The sequence below is a fragment of the Salmo trutta genome, chromosome 4 (assembly GCF_901001165.1).
Source record: "Salmo trutta chromosome 4, fSalTru1.1, whole genome shotgun sequence".
Lineage (NCBI taxonomy): Eukaryota > Metazoa > Chordata > Actinopteri > Salmoniformes > Salmonidae > Salmo > Salmo trutta.
In genome coordinates, this window is record NC_042960.1 from 33,359,086 (window position 1) to 33,374,546 (window position 15,461).

The window sequence follows — 15,461 nt, forward strand, 5'->3', positions numbered from 1 at the left end:
AAATGGGTTTCCATGGCCGAGTAGCCGCACACAAGCCTAAGATCACCATACGCAATGCCAAGCGTTGGCTGGAGTGGTGTAAAGCTCACCGCCATTGGACTCTGGAGCAGTGTAAACGCATTCTCTGGAGTGATGAATCACTCTTCACCATCTAGCAGTCCGACGGACAAATCTGTTTTCGGCGGATGCCAGGAGAACGCTACCTGCCTGAATTCATAGTGGAGGAATAATGGTCTGGGGCTGTTTTTCATCGTTCAGGCTAGGCCCCTTAGTTCCGGTGAAGGGAAATCTTAGCACTGCAGCATACAATGAGATTCTAGATGATTCTGTGCTTCCAACTTTGTGGCAACAGTTTGGGGAAGGCCCTATCCTGTCTCAGCATGACAATGCCCCAGTGCACAAAGCAAGGTCCATACAAAAATGTTTTGTTGAGATCGGTGTGGAAGGACTCGACTGGCATGCAAAGAGCCCTGACCTCAACCCCATCGAACACATATTATAAAAACAGCACATTTTTCTCTCTGCACCATGGCAAAATGTGTTGAAATGCAGTAAGTTAGTTGAATTTCTAGATTTTTTTAATGCCCCGGGGCCCCAAATGCGGTCGTCCCGCCAAGCAGGTGTGTGTGCTTCATTGTCTGACGTGTCACATTCTGTTTCGTGTCTCTACCTCGTACTGTGTATTGACACAGAGTTGCGTGCCAGGCGTGTGTACACTACACTACAGTCTGTGATTTGGAGTGGTGTGTGCATGCCAGTGTCCTGCTTTGATAAACAGGGCCATCTGGCATCATTGAATCATAAGGTAAGAATCCTTCTGGGGCCTCCTCAATATGCACAAGGACTTAATTAACTTATCTAACACTTTAGATAAGATTATTAGGCATTACACTCATTTGGACAGTTTATTAGGTACACCCATCTAGTGCCAGGTTGGAACCCCCTTTGCCTCCAGAGCAGTCTGAATTGGTCGGGGCATGGAAACGTTGCTCAATTGGTATCAAGGGACCTAACCACACCACCAGCCTGTACCTCCCACACCATTCCACCACCAGCCTGTACCATTGACACCAGGCAGGATGGGGCCTTGGACTCATGCTGCTTACGCCAAATCCTGACTCTGCAATTAGCATGACGCAACAGGAACCAGCAAGGTTTCCACTCCTTAATTGTCCAGTGTTGGTGATGGCGTGCCCACTGGAGCCGCTTCTTCTTGTTTTTAGCTGATAGGAATGCAAACCAGCATGGTGGTCTGCTGCAATAGCCCATACGTGACAAGGACTGATGAGTTGTACGTTCCGAGATGCCGTTCTGCACACCACTGTTGTACTGCGCCGCTATCGGCCTGCTTAGGGCCCCAGATAGCATATGACAGCAAAATGTGCAGAATTTCAGGAAATTTGCTTTAAAACGGCAACATTTTTTCTCAGCCTCATGGCGAATTGTGTAGAATAGCAGAAAATGTGCTTTAAAACTGCTAAATGTTCTCAGCCTTGTGACATAATGTGAGCAAAAGCATGATATGACCTATAAAAATAGCATTTTTTTTTTCATGGCAAAAAGTATACAATTGCAGGAAATTTGCTTTAAAACGACATAATTTACTCTTACCTAGCCTCATGACAAAATGTGTAGAATAGCATTATAATACAGAAAATTATTCTCTTGGCACCATGGCAAAATGTGTTGAAATACAGTAAGTTAGCTGAATCATTTTTTTAAATGCCTCTGGGCCCCAAATGCGGTAGTCCCGCCAAGAAGGTGTGCGTTCTCCCTTCTCTCCTGGATTTCAAAATGTGTCACATTCTGTTTCGTGTCTGTACCGTGTACTGTGTACTGTGTATTGACACAGAGTTGCCTGCCAGGCGTGTTTACACTACACTTACCCCAAATCCTGACTCTGCCAAGAAGCGGCAAGGTTTTTCCACTCAAATCGAATTTTAGTTGTCACATACACATGGTTAGCAGATGTTAATGAGAGTGTAGCGAAATGCTTGCGTTTCTGGTTCCGACAGTGCAGTAATATCTAACAAGTAATCTAACAAATTCACAATGACTACCTTATACACACACAATGTAAGGGGATGGAATAAGAATATGTGCATATAAATTGTCCAGTGTTGGTGATCGCGTGCCCACTGGAGCCGCTTCTTGTTGTTAGCTGATAGGAGTGGAACCCGTTGTGGTCGTCTGCTGCAACAGCCCATCCGTGACAAGGACTGATGAGTTATACGTTCCAAGCCTTTCTGCACACCGCTGTTGTACTGCGTCGTTATTTGCATTGTTAGCTTGAACGATTCTGGCCATTCTCCTTCGACGTCTCATCAACGAGCTGTTTTCGCCCACAGGACTGCTGCTGACTTTGTTTTTTTGTCTGTCGCCCCATTCTCGGTAAACCAAAGAAACTGTTGTGTGTGAAAATCCCAGAAGGCCGGCTGTTTCTGAGATACTGGAACCGGCGCGCCTGGCACCGACGGTCATAGCACGCTCAAAGTCGCGCAGGTCACTCGTTTTGCCTGCTTTATATAGCAAGCCACGGCCACGTGACTCTCTGTCTGTAGGAGTGAACCATTTTTTTGTGAACGGGATGGTGTACCTTATAAACTGAGTATATATGAACATTCTTCATAGGTGACAGGGATGAACAGATTTGAGCGACTCTCAAACATTGCCAAGCTGGCCGATTCTTTCTCACTCAAAATGTGGATGCCGAGGTTGTCTTCTCGTGGTGGGGCTCAACAAAACCAAAACTTGAAACATTTTGGCCCTTGATGGAACCGTCTCTTACAACAAAGAACACAGGCGTTAAAAGGAAGGAGGGAGAGGAGTCTGCAGAGAGAGAGGAGAGGGGGAGGGATGAATTTAGAGAAAGCTATCGGCAGGAGGAGAGAGAGGGGGGAGAGAGTTGGGAGGGAGAGAGAAAGTTAGGTAGAGGCACTGTGTAGCATGGGGATGGAGAGGGAGAAGAGAGAATAGGGGGTGGGGGAGAGCAGGCTGGAGGGGAAGGGACGGAGAGGCAGGAGGAGAGATGGAAGTGGATGGAGGTGGAGTGAAATACTTGAATATAATACATACTTGTACATTTGTCAAATAGGACCAATGTAAGCACCCACCTAATTATTTGTATTATTATAATATTGTTTCTTCTTTTGTCTTCGATATGAATGGATTTGTCAGATGTTTTATTTCATTTTCCCGTTGTTTTTAATAGTTCCGCCTGGTAATAAATCACCACAATAAGAATAATGGAAACAGTTCATAAAGAATTTGCAAATGCAAACGTTTTATTTGGTCTTTGTATTGAATAGTATTTCAGGTGACACATTTGATGCTCGAAATAACTGCAGGCCATCTTGCCCACACCCTTGTACTGAGATCAAACTGGAGATCATATTGCTCTAACTCAACTCACCCCTGAGTGATGTAGAACAAACAGGGGAGCACACCTCATTGAGAGGAAGGCTTCTTCAGTGTAAAGCAGAAACAGTACGGTATAGACAGGGCAATGCATGCTTCACTACTTGGTCATTTTCTATCTCGGAGGAGCTCCCATATACCCCCAAGCATTACTTTGGAAGAACCAGAGTTGGACCTATGCGAGGGATGTTTGGATCTTTGGGGATTTGCAGGGTTGTCATTGCCTTTTCCCAGGTATTCCCAACGTTAACTCTGATTGGGATTGTAGTCATGAAAACCGATCAAGTTTAAAGAGTGTTTATTTTACATTGACACTATTTCTTTTTTTCTCTTTTCATTTTTGGCTCCGTCTCAATATACTGTAACTGTACAGCCCTGTGCTCCCTCCTCCCTCCCTCCCGTTCTCCTTCCCCCTCTGTCAGGCATTCACTACGCTGCGTAACATGGCAAGACAGGTCATCACACGTGTTGACTCAACCCCCCCTCCCTTACCTCACACACGACAACAGATCCCCCCCCTCTCTCTGCGGTTTGATGACTGCCTCTGACTACAACTTCTACAAGCCTGCAGAAACCACATGTGAACGTGATCTCCCTCTGATAAATGTATGTTCGTAGTTAATCTATGGTATAATCCATGTTATACACAGCTGAACCTCAATTATACAACTATTATTTAAATGTTTAAAACGCTCACCGCCTCATTACCAAAGACGGGGCTTCTGAATCAATGGGGCTTATCTAATGCGAGACCTTGAATAACCACTATAGGGATGCACACACCCTGTAGGGAATACAGATCATCTTCATAAAAGATGTGGAGCAAACACAAACACACTGACAGTGACATATTGCTACCTTTCATGGAGACTGTTGCAATAAATCTCTGCCTGTTCTTTTCTGAGGAACAGACACAAGGAATTCCCCGGCATCAAAGCAGGAGACTGGCATGCACACACCACTCCAAATCACAGACTGTAGGGGGGGGGGTTGAGTCACGCGCCTGGCACGCAACTCTGTGTAAATACACATTACAGACACGAAAACAGAATGTGACACATTTTGAAACCTCAGAGACAAGTGAGCACACACACCTGCTCAGTCGGACTACAGCACTTGGGGCCCCGGGGCACCAACCTCTTTTTTTGTTCTTCATTTTGGAATTCAGCTAACTAACTGCATTTCAACACATTTTGCCATGGTGCAGAGAGAAAAATGTGCTGTTTTATAATGCTATTCTACATGTTTTGTCATGAGGTTATGTAAGAGAAAATGGTGCAGTTTAAAAGGAAATTTCCTGCAATTATACACTTTTTGTCATGGAAGAAGAAAACAAATGCTGTTTTATAGCTCATTTCATGCTTTTGTTCACATTTTGCTATAAGGCTGAGAGAACAATTTGCAGTTTTAAAGCTAATTTCCTGCAATTCTACACATTGCTATCATATTCTATCTGGAGGTCAGGGGCCCCGGGGCATGTGCCCTGCGAGCCTGTTCAGTATTCTGGCCCTGCACACCTGGGACAGACACACCTGAAATATGACAGCCAGGCTTTCTCAGTGGTAGGGTTCGTGAGACGTCACCCCCTACTGGCCCAGGGCTGCAAAGTGTTGAAACACTAAATAAGTTAAGAGGAACTATCTACAGATACTACATACTTCAACCACAGACAGACCGACAGACAGAATTCCATGTCCGTCTAAGTACTTATTTGTTCATGTGGATCCCCATTAGCTATTAGAATTGCATCAGCGTGCAGGGTCTTAATTTGATCACTCTTTTGTTGCTGAGAATTTTTCCTGCAAATGCAAACTTGTAGTGTATTTGAGTTTTTAAAAGTCTTCTAACGTTTGTAATTTCCGATTTGATTTGCCCTAATAACAAAAAATGACTGAATAAAAAATTAAAAGAAATCGACCCCTACAAAAATGTACCTAAATTATAATTCACATTTTCTGTTGCTGCAGGATTATCTTCCTGTTGTATAAAACTGGCTCAAAGTAAGATCCTACATCTGGAATAGTGATCGCTAACTAATACAGCACACTTTTAGTTGACACACACTGGAGCCCCATTAAGATTCCATTAGCTATTGTAGAGAAGAGAGAGAAGGGCCATTAGCATGAGTTAATGACAGAATTTCTCACAGCATTGTAATTCCTGATTACCCCCCCTCCTCCTCCAACAAGCAATTAGCTGTGATTCATTAAAGTCCTTTATAACGTCTGAGATCATAAGGTACACCTGATCCAACTTGTCAACTAATCATCAAGCCCTCAATGAGTTGAATCAGAGAGGAAGAGGTGAAGTGAGAGGTTTTACTCAGTCCAAAATCTTTCCACAAAAATTAGCCCACGACGTGAGGAATTTGAGGTCAATGAGTGTTGAATTTGCTGCGTGAGGCTTATTTGATCGAATAGAAATTTTATGGTTCGGTTGTGATGAATGCACTGATATAAGTGGACGCACGTGACATTTCGCTAACCTTGAAAAAAACTACTTTATATCAGAGTTGTGCCTGTTGTCATAGAGCTAAACAGAGGACTCTAGGCCGTCATTGAAAATAAGAATTTGTTCTTAACTGACTTGCCTAGTTAAATAAAGGTAAAATAAAATAAAAAATAAATCATGGATATAACTTGTTTTTGCGTAGCCATTGAGGGCTTACACCATCTTACACCATTGGGCTCCCGAGTGGCACAGCGGTCTAATGCACGGCGTCTCAGTGCTAGAGGCATCACTACAGACCAGGGTTGGGCAACTCCAGTCCTCCTGATTGGTGTCACACTTTTCCTCCATCCCTAGCAAACACAGCTGATTAATCAAATTGCATTCTAAACTGAAGATCATGATTAGGTGATTATTGGAGTCAGGTGTGTTAGTTGGGGGCTGGGGCAAAACTGTGACACCAATCAGGCCCCATCAAGGACTGGAATTGCCCACCCCTGCTACAGACCCAGGTTTGATCCCGGGCTGTATCGCAACCGGCCGTGATCGGGAGTCCCATAGGGCGGCGCACAATTGGCCCAGCGTCGTCCAGGTTAGGTTAGAGGACGATTTGGCCAGGGAAAGGCCGCCATTGTAAAATTTGAATTTGTTCTTAACTGACTTGCCTAGTTAAATAAAATATAAACATTGCTATGAGTTGGGAGCAATCAGCCAATGAAGAGGAAAAAAGCGGACTACTTTAAAATGGAGATTGCCTCAATGGTGCTGCCCATGCTGTCACAAACGCTATAATGGCACCAATACAAAGATGAGTCCTCTATCTCTATGGCCTGTTCATGCGTATCTGCTAGAATGGGTCCCACCTGATCTCGCCTCCTCCTGCCGGCCTTTCATCTTTGAGGACATGTATTTCCATTGTTGAAGTGGTCACTTGACTGTCTTGTCAGTATAATAGACAATCTTTGGTGGAATCAGGTGAGTTTGTCTGGGGCTACAACAAAAATGTGTGCTGTTAGGGGTACTTAAGGACTGGGGTTGGGCATCGCTGCTCTAATGAACGCAAAAGGGGTTGTTGTGAATGCTATTGTAATGAATGTAAATGGGTTGCTGTTGTGAATGTAGCTGTAATGAACGTAAAGGGGTTGTTTTTGTGAATGTAGCTCAAATCTAATGATAATATCATTAGATATTATTACATGCCTGCTGGCTGGATTCCCTCGGTGAGCTTTTGTGAACGCACACCTAATTTTGGGTAGTGAAGTAGTGGTATAAGTTTGGCATGTTATTCACAGACCAAACTATGACTTTGTTACTAAAGCAGGCTATGACTGTATTGCCATGTTACCATGTCTGGTCTGATACTGAGTCATGGTTCTGATACAGTATAGTTGACGGCACACCAAATGTGGCAGCCAGTTTGTGTGTGCATCTGTGTGTCCTTGAATGCATGTGTGTGTTCCTTGCATAGTCTGCAGTCATACTATGTTTAGCCCTCCCAAGTTGAGGACGTGTACCGGATGAATTCCATCATCTGATCGTACTCATAACAATCGTGGCTATCACTGCCAAGCCTCGGCCGTGAAGTCATCTCCCCAAAATACTCCCTCTTACTTATACTGAAGTGCTAATGCTCTCTCACGCACACTCTCCCTTCCCAGCAAACCAGGGTTCCAGGTTGACTCATGCTTAAAGGACTCACTGATTGGCTCATAACTGCCCTTTCTGCCCCAGCCCTATCCCCAGGCCCATACCCCCAGCCTTCTACCTCAGACCCAGCCCTATACCCAGACACCAGCCTTATATCCCACACCCCAGCCTCAACCCCTGTCCTATACCCCAGACTCAGCCCTTTACACTACAAAATGCTGGGTTGTTTGGATGACCAAACTTCTGGGTTGCAGGCATTGGTTCAATTAGTTGGGTTCTTTTCTTTAAAAAGAGCACTGTTGGGTTGTTGATTCTGGGTTATTGATGCTGGGTTATTGAGGCATGATCAGAAGACTTGGGGCATGGCTTTCAAATAGTTATTTTTGGCCACCTGTGCAAGTAAATGTATTTCCTGTTAGTCTGTTATGTTGTATTGTAAGCGTATGTTAAGGCTTACAGAAATGTGTGTTCCTTAAGACCCTATACAAATCACAAAGTTGGGATACTTACCACTTGCCAGCAGCATACCACCCTGCATCCAACTGCTGGCTTGCTTCTGATGCTAAGCAGGGTTGGTCCTGGTCAGTCCCTGGATGGGAGACCAGATGCTGCTGGAAGTGGTATTGGAGGGCCAGTAGGAGGCACTCTTTCCTCTGGTCTAAAAAATATCCCAATGCCCCAGGACACTGCCCTGTGTAGGGTGCCGTCTTTCGGATGGGACGTTAAACGGGTGTCCTGACTCTCTGAGGTCATTAAAGATCCCATTGCACTTATCGTAAGAGTAGGGGTGTTAACCCTGGTGTCCTGGCTAAATTCCCAATCTGGCACTCATACCATCACGGCTGTCTAATCATCCCCAGCTTACAATTGGCTCATTCATCCCCCTCCTCTCCCCTGTAACTATTCCCCAGGTCGTTGCTGTAAATGAGAATGTGTTCTCAGTCAACTTACCTGGTAAAATAACGGAAAAATAAATAAAACTTCATTACAATATGCAATTAATAATGTTAATATTATTCATATTTTATAATAATGAAATATGCCAAATTAAGGCACATTCAAAATTGCAGTGTACAATCTTAACATTTGATACAATACAACAGATGAACAGCAATGACATTTACCCTTACGGGTAGCCAAAAATATCTATCTGAAAGCCACACCCCTATTAAGCCATGCCTCCTGAAAATAACCTTATGGGTTACATTAAAGAGACCCAGCAGCTGGGTTAACCCAGCATGAAAGTGAGAAAAACCCAATTGATGGTTAAATTTATCCATGTTTGTGTAATCCCAACCACACAACATGTTGGGTTATTCACGCAACCCAACAGGCTGGATCAAGATAACCCAGCGTGTGTTCTGTCCAATATTTACCCAGCACTGAGTTACCAAATAACCCAAGCATTGGGTTGTTTTTAACCCATAATGTTTTGGTGTACCCAGCCTCAGAAGGAGGAGCAGCCGAGGTCAGAAGGGGCAGCCGATTCCCCCCCCCCCCCCTATTCACAAAGACACCACCACTTGTGCCCCCACATTCACCTTCCTGAATAGACGCTGGCCTAAAGGGACAGGAATAAACATGGACCATAAGCCAATAACAGTCGGTTCTCTGGGAAGAAATGTGTGTCAAGGACCAATCCCAAATAATGACATCAACAGGTAGCCATTACAGTGTAATAACCATTCCCCTGGTCCATTGGATAGCAACTGGTTTGTGAGTGTGTTTTTGAAAAGAGCCATTGTAACAACTTAGTTTAATGGCTACACGGGTCAGGGAAAATTGTGTGAACTGTGAAAATCCCACATATTGTAAGTGTGCTGCAAGAATACTCTGTGTACTGGTGACTTTACAGGAATGGCATCCCATATCCCTTCATTAAAGTGACAGTAGTTTTTGTTATGTGTCTGTTTGTTGCTCCTAGGGTATTCCGTTACCTCCCAGTGAATATTTTGTTTAGCAAGATTGACTCTGCACATTCCGTCACACATTCAGCAGTTTTTCATATTAAACAGTGCTTCGGGGGAATGTACGCAGTCATTGTGAGAGAGGCACTGCTCACTGTAGAGATCGTTCATTGGTTCTAATCCAGTTCTGTTGTGCCCCATTTGTCTTACGTTAGATAGCAAAACGTTCATCTGCAGGGGGTTTGTAAACTTGACTGAGGTAGTAACGATACCTACAGTATATGGGGAAGAGTTCAGTGAAGGGCAAATTGTGCCCAGGAGGACTGAGATGGGGAGTACTAGTTTAACATCAGTCAGTTGAGATTAGAAAGTAATTGGACAGCTCATCAGACAGTCCTCGTCCTGTTAGTGTTGCATTTCCTATAGACTGCCTTTCGGTATGTCTCCTCTCCTCTAGCTGTGGTCTGCCATTATGTTCTATCAGCACCCAGAACCTGATCTTGCGTGTTTGCTAGCCCGTCTGTCATGAGACTAGCCGTTATGTCACAGCTCCTCAGGCATTGGCTACTGCTCTGTGCCCTCTGACCCCCGCGATGGAGTGATGTAATGACGTCATTATGTGATAAAGAAACTGAGGATTTGTCTGAAGTCCAAAAATGATCCCTCGTCAATGTCCGACTTGGATTTGAGAGGAGAGAAAATTAGAACTATTATAAAACTGAGTAAAATACTGATCTGTATGGCGTGAGTGTCATACAGTCTCTCACCTCTCTGTCTCAGTCTCTCTCGCCAGACCTCTAATCCTCCTGTGTGTGAAGAGAGCGCTCGCTGTCACGCACATGGACTGTGTTTCATTTGGGACCGCTGCGATCACGCAACACGCCATACATAAGCCAAGGTGTTTATGGTCATTTTCTCAACCCGCCAGGCCCGGGCGGAGCCGGCAACCGCCCTTCTGGAAGAGCAGATCTGGGAGATACAAACACCATACCAGACACGTGCACATTTCTCACACACTCACACCAGCCAACCCCAGGGTAGAGGGGAATGTGTGAACAGGCCAAACCACAAAGCCCATTGTTCACGTCATGATCCACAGAGACGAATGGAGCACCGTGAGGGGTTGAGAGATTTATCATCCTGGATCAACAACACAATCACTCTTCTAACCCCAATTCTCCACACACACACACACACACACACACACACCAGCTCAGACTCTCTCTCTGCATGATATAAAAAAGTGGTGCAGAGCAAAAGGGGCGAGAGGAAGGAGTCAGGGAAGAGGGGAAGGAGATGACAATACCTTTTCAATGTTGTTTACTTTTGTTCTCCCTCATCCTTTTCCTCCTCTAAGGTATCCACTGGGGTTCAGGTTGTAAAAATTGGACACACACAACACAACACACACAAACACACTCACACATCTGTTCTTCTCTGCATTCAAGTCATAGTGCTCCAACTTCCACTTATTGGAGGGAGGGCTGCTCCTTCTCCCCCAAGCCCCGACCCAGCAGATTACATAAATAACAAGACATCTGCCGTGAAAGAATGTCAGTCAGTCTGTCTGCCCGTCTGTGTTCTCCATTAAGGCCCAGCCACCCAGATAGTGGTTTGGAGGTTAGGACTGGAGCAGGCAAAAACAGCAGGGTCTGGTTCCTTTTTGCCCAGCCACAATATGATCCTTGCCCCTCCTCCTTTGACCGTACCCTTCAATGTTTGCCTGGAAAGGTATAAGCAGTGTAGGGGTGGAGCTCCCACCATATTCTTTAGATATCTAGAAACATCAGAGAGCTATGGCCAAGGGGTTTAGGAGAGAATTTGGACTGGGCTTCTCTCCATCTCACCGTGGTGCTGTGTGTCCCCCGCTTACAGCTTACCATACATCTGTCTGTCTGTCTGTCTTCCTATGTGTCTGTAGATCATGCAGCAGATGAGTGACCATCGCTACAACAAGCTGACGGTGCCTGATGACATTGCAGCCAACACCATCTACATGAACCTCCCCAGCAAAGGCCATGTACTGCTACACTGCACCCCAGAGGAATTCCCAGAGAGTGCCAAAGTGAGCACACACACACACACACACACACTGTGCACTAGCACACACATGCCAATCTTTGTGCTCCCCCAGTTATTAGCTACTGAATATTGTATATTTGTCGTCTTGTATGCATATGTTTGTTGTAAATATCCCTGCACTTTGTCGTGACCTTGTGACTCTTGGATGTCAGCTCGTACGGGAGCAGTGAATGACATGTTATTGTCTCTGTAGCTGTTAAGAGATGGCCGAGGATGAGCCATGTCATTTAGATTCCTCATTGCCACTATGCATTCCTGTGTCACTATGACAACCAACACCCTGCAATCTGCACAGACAGCCCTAAGACCTCAAATGTTCTCTGTGGTTAAAACCCAAACTTGAACATTTATTTTTAGTATGAAACATTTATTGAAATATGTCTCGTTGGATTTGGAACTGTTGTCCGATTTCCCAAGGCTTAATATAATATTTGCCTTGAGGATTGGCTAAAGGGGAATTCCACCGAAACACAAAATCAGAGTGACTGCTTCAGTGTCCTGTATCAGACCACTGTAGAGTGTATTCATATGGGTCCTGGATCGAAGCTTGGGACGCTTTCTGCCTCTGCGCACCATCTGTGTGATGAAGAATCATTAAATGTAGAGGTGTTGGAATGACAATCATCAGGGGTGTCAGACCATAGGGATACATTTCTTCTTGTCAGACTGTCAGACACAGTTCCATGTAATCTCTCGCAACCACCCCTCTGGAAGAGCAGATCTGGGAGATACAAAAACAAGCCGTGCGCTCTCTCAGCCTGATTGAACTTAACACATCTATATAACAGTTATCTAGACAGACAGACCCCCCCTTCAGATGGAGAGAGAGAGGGAGGAAGAGAATGAGAGAGAGATTCGTCAACCCAATCAGAGCAAACCCACTCACTGCCTGCAAAGCCGCTCTGCTTTCTAACCGTATAAACATTCTCACCCTAAACTCTGTCTACGGCTATTTTTAGTAACGTTACATAAAGGGGGGGGGGGGCTGAGAAGAGAGATCGAAGTCGACTAGACAAAAGGTCTCAGCCCCCACAGTGAAGTTCTCCTAACCCTTGTATAAATTTCAACCACAGTAATAACAACCCAGCTGGAAAGCACAGACTCACTGCCATAAAAACAGAAACACTTGAGTGAGAGAACAGATTTAGAAAGAAAAAAAAGGAGTTAGGCGGAGAGGAGTTTGGATAGAGTGCGTCGCCCCTCTGACCTCGTGATCCCCCTCCAACGGTTGATGGGGTTTATCCCTGTTCTATGTATTGGTTGTAGGAAGGCCAGAGTAAGACCTGTTGCATCATGGCTGGAGGATCTGATAGGCCGGAGGTGCGTGGGTTGCTTGTTGCTCCTATGGTACAGAGGGGTATTTATTTATTTATTTTTTACTTTTGTGTGTAATGTTTACTGTTAAAGGGCAATTCTGCCAGTCAACCTCATATTCATTGTCTCCAGCACCGAACCAGTGTCTACATATCTGAAAACAGTATGTTTCTATGATCTGTGGTTAAAAAGATAAGAAAGGTCCTAACAAATGCTTCTGTGTGACATCACAGGGTAAAGAAAATGGGATTTTTAAACCCTGCAATGAGTTTCTAGCCAGAGGGAGGGTATTTTCTAGCTCCCATGTCACCGCGAATCTCATAGTGTTTGAAAATCACTGTTTTTAATTTTTTTCTACAAAATTTAGAAATGAAAATTGCTTAAAAATGGTGGTGACCTTTTAATTATTTCTAAGTTGTAGAGAAAGAGAGAGAGAGAGAGAGAGAGAGACTTTTATATATATATATATATATATATATATATATATATATATATATATATATATATACACACTGGTTTGGAAGTGTCTTAGGAAAACAGTGGTTTTCTTCAGGAGGGGCTCCACAGGGTGACACATTGTGTTGAGAGTTTCTGGAGATGTTGTAATATTTCTCACTTAGTTTTTCTTCCTTCAGAAGACTGAGAACTCGCTATACCTAAAATGTTCATTCTTAGATTTGCATCCCTCGTAAGTGCTTCCAAATCATTGTAAAATGAACAATGCCTGTAAACAATGTTACGGAAGGTGAAGACAGACATATTCCCTCTCTCACTCTCTTCCCTAGGTGTTTGAGAAGCTGAAGGACCACATGTTGATCCCAGTGTCGAACATGGAGAAGGTCAAGGTGGACGGAGCCCTCACCTGTTGCTCCGTTCTCATCAACAAGAAGGCCAAAGTCTGATCTGAGCATGCTCCGTTAGGGGTCTCCTGACCTGGGTTCAAATACTATACTTGAAATCTTTCACATACTTTGATGTGCCAGGAGAGCGGGGTTTGCAATTTTGGGACTATACTATTTGGCCATTATTAAGCCAGGCAAGCTTAATCAAGCACAGACAATGTATTTAACATGATTCTGAATAGTATTTGAACCCAGGTATGCTCTCAGGGCAGGGTCGGCCCACTGCTGCCCCCTTGCCCGAAACAAGTCTGTTTCTGCTGTGTTACCCCTCGATAACAGAATGTTATCCAGGCTACCCCCCCCCCCCCACCCCCCCTTCTGAAAGTGCTCATGTGTCAATCAATCCCTGTGCTTACTGGTCAATGTTTACAACCCTTTTAAAACAATCACTTACAATAGAACACTGGAGAGGCCAAAAGGATGGTGTTTCATAGAAAAGTATTTTAAAAAAACAACTGTGGAGGAGCTATATAATGTTACGGTATAGTGCAGTATGCATAGTATAGGAGCCTGTTTATGAAGAATAAACAAAACGCAAATCCGCCAAGATACATTTACAATCAATTGCTGATTGCGCTCTCTGTATTTCATTTTGGATTCAATTCATCATGATTCATAGTCATGCCATGTAACAAGTAGAAGTTCTTATTGAGGGGGGAAAAAAGGAATGAAATCCACCCAGTTATCTTAATAATCTAGAAATTGTCATAATGAGCTGTTCCTCTCTCTGCCATGGAGACCTGAGTGCTCTTACTACATTATTGTTGATTCAAAAAAAATGTATATGATTATTGAACAGGAATGTCGATTGATCCCTAGCTGTGATGGTGCTAGTTATTCCATCTAGCTGAACAAAGGGTTAATTCCTCTTATTAAACTGTGATTCTGAAGTCTAAAGCCAGGGTAGGAAACTAATTACAAAATGCACATGCAATTGTCATCTATTATGCCTTCTAAAAACAGTCATAGGATGTTAATTTCCTACCCTGTCTTAACCTAAGCTGTGCCCACTTTATGAAGGACTGAGCACTACTTCCTTGTCGTGTATGACATGTTTGTAATGATCAATACTTGTAATTTCTCATTATACTATACATACGTTTAACATGTCTCAATTTGCTGTGTGCCTCCATCTTAAGTGGCTTAATAACTACTGCTGTATAGTCTAGTCAAGAAGCCATTATAGCGGTTTCTTCAATGTTTTAAAGCCCTTTATCGTCCCTGTATTGACTACTGTATTCTACGGGTAACTGCCAAAATAAAGAAACATTTAAATGAGGGATACAAAGTATACTGAACACAAATATAAAAACGCAACACGTAAAGTGTTGGTCCCATGTTTCATGAGCTGAAATAAAAGATCCCATAAATGTTCCATACGTACAAAAAGCTTATTTCTTTCAAATGTTGTGCACAAATGTGTTTATATCCCTGTTAGTGAGCATTTCTCCTTTGCCAAGATAATTCATCCACCTGACAGGTGTGGTATATCAAGAAGCAGATTAAACAGCATGATCATTACACAGGTGCGCCTTGTGTTGTGAAACTGTGGGTTGCAACCATGTTGTTGTCATGCTATGTTGTCGTCTTAGGTCTCTCTTTATGCAGTGTTGTGTTGTCTCTCTTGTGATGTGTGTTTTGTCCTATATTTTTATTACATTTCATTTTTATTACATTTATCCCAACCCCCTTCCCCGCAGGAGGCCTTTCGGTAGGCCGTAATTGCAAATAAGAATTTGTTCTT

At 43.8% G+C, this 15,461-nt stretch overlaps 1 protein-coding gene across 4 annotated transcripts in view; it reads left to right on the plus strand.

Moving 5' to 3' along the window:
* LOC115192254 (N(G),N(G)-dimethylarginine dimethylaminohydrolase 1) overlaps positions 1 to 14,996 on the plus strand; it is a 120,692-nt gene extending 105,696 nt beyond the window's left edge. For all 4 annotated transcript variants that reach the window (XM_029750548.1, XM_029750547.1, XM_029750551.1 and 1 more), the window contains exons 5-6: positions 11,341 to 11,484; positions 13,601 to 14,996. In XM_029750548.1, the coding sequence (XP_029606408.1) occupies positions 11,341 to 11,484; positions 13,601 to 13,717 (261 nt within the window). In that variant the 3' untranslated portion in view covers positions 13,718 to 14,996. The remainder of the gene's footprint in view (positions 1 to 11,340; positions 11,485 to 13,600) is intronic.
* Positions 14,997 to 15,461: the final 465 nt, after the last annotated feature.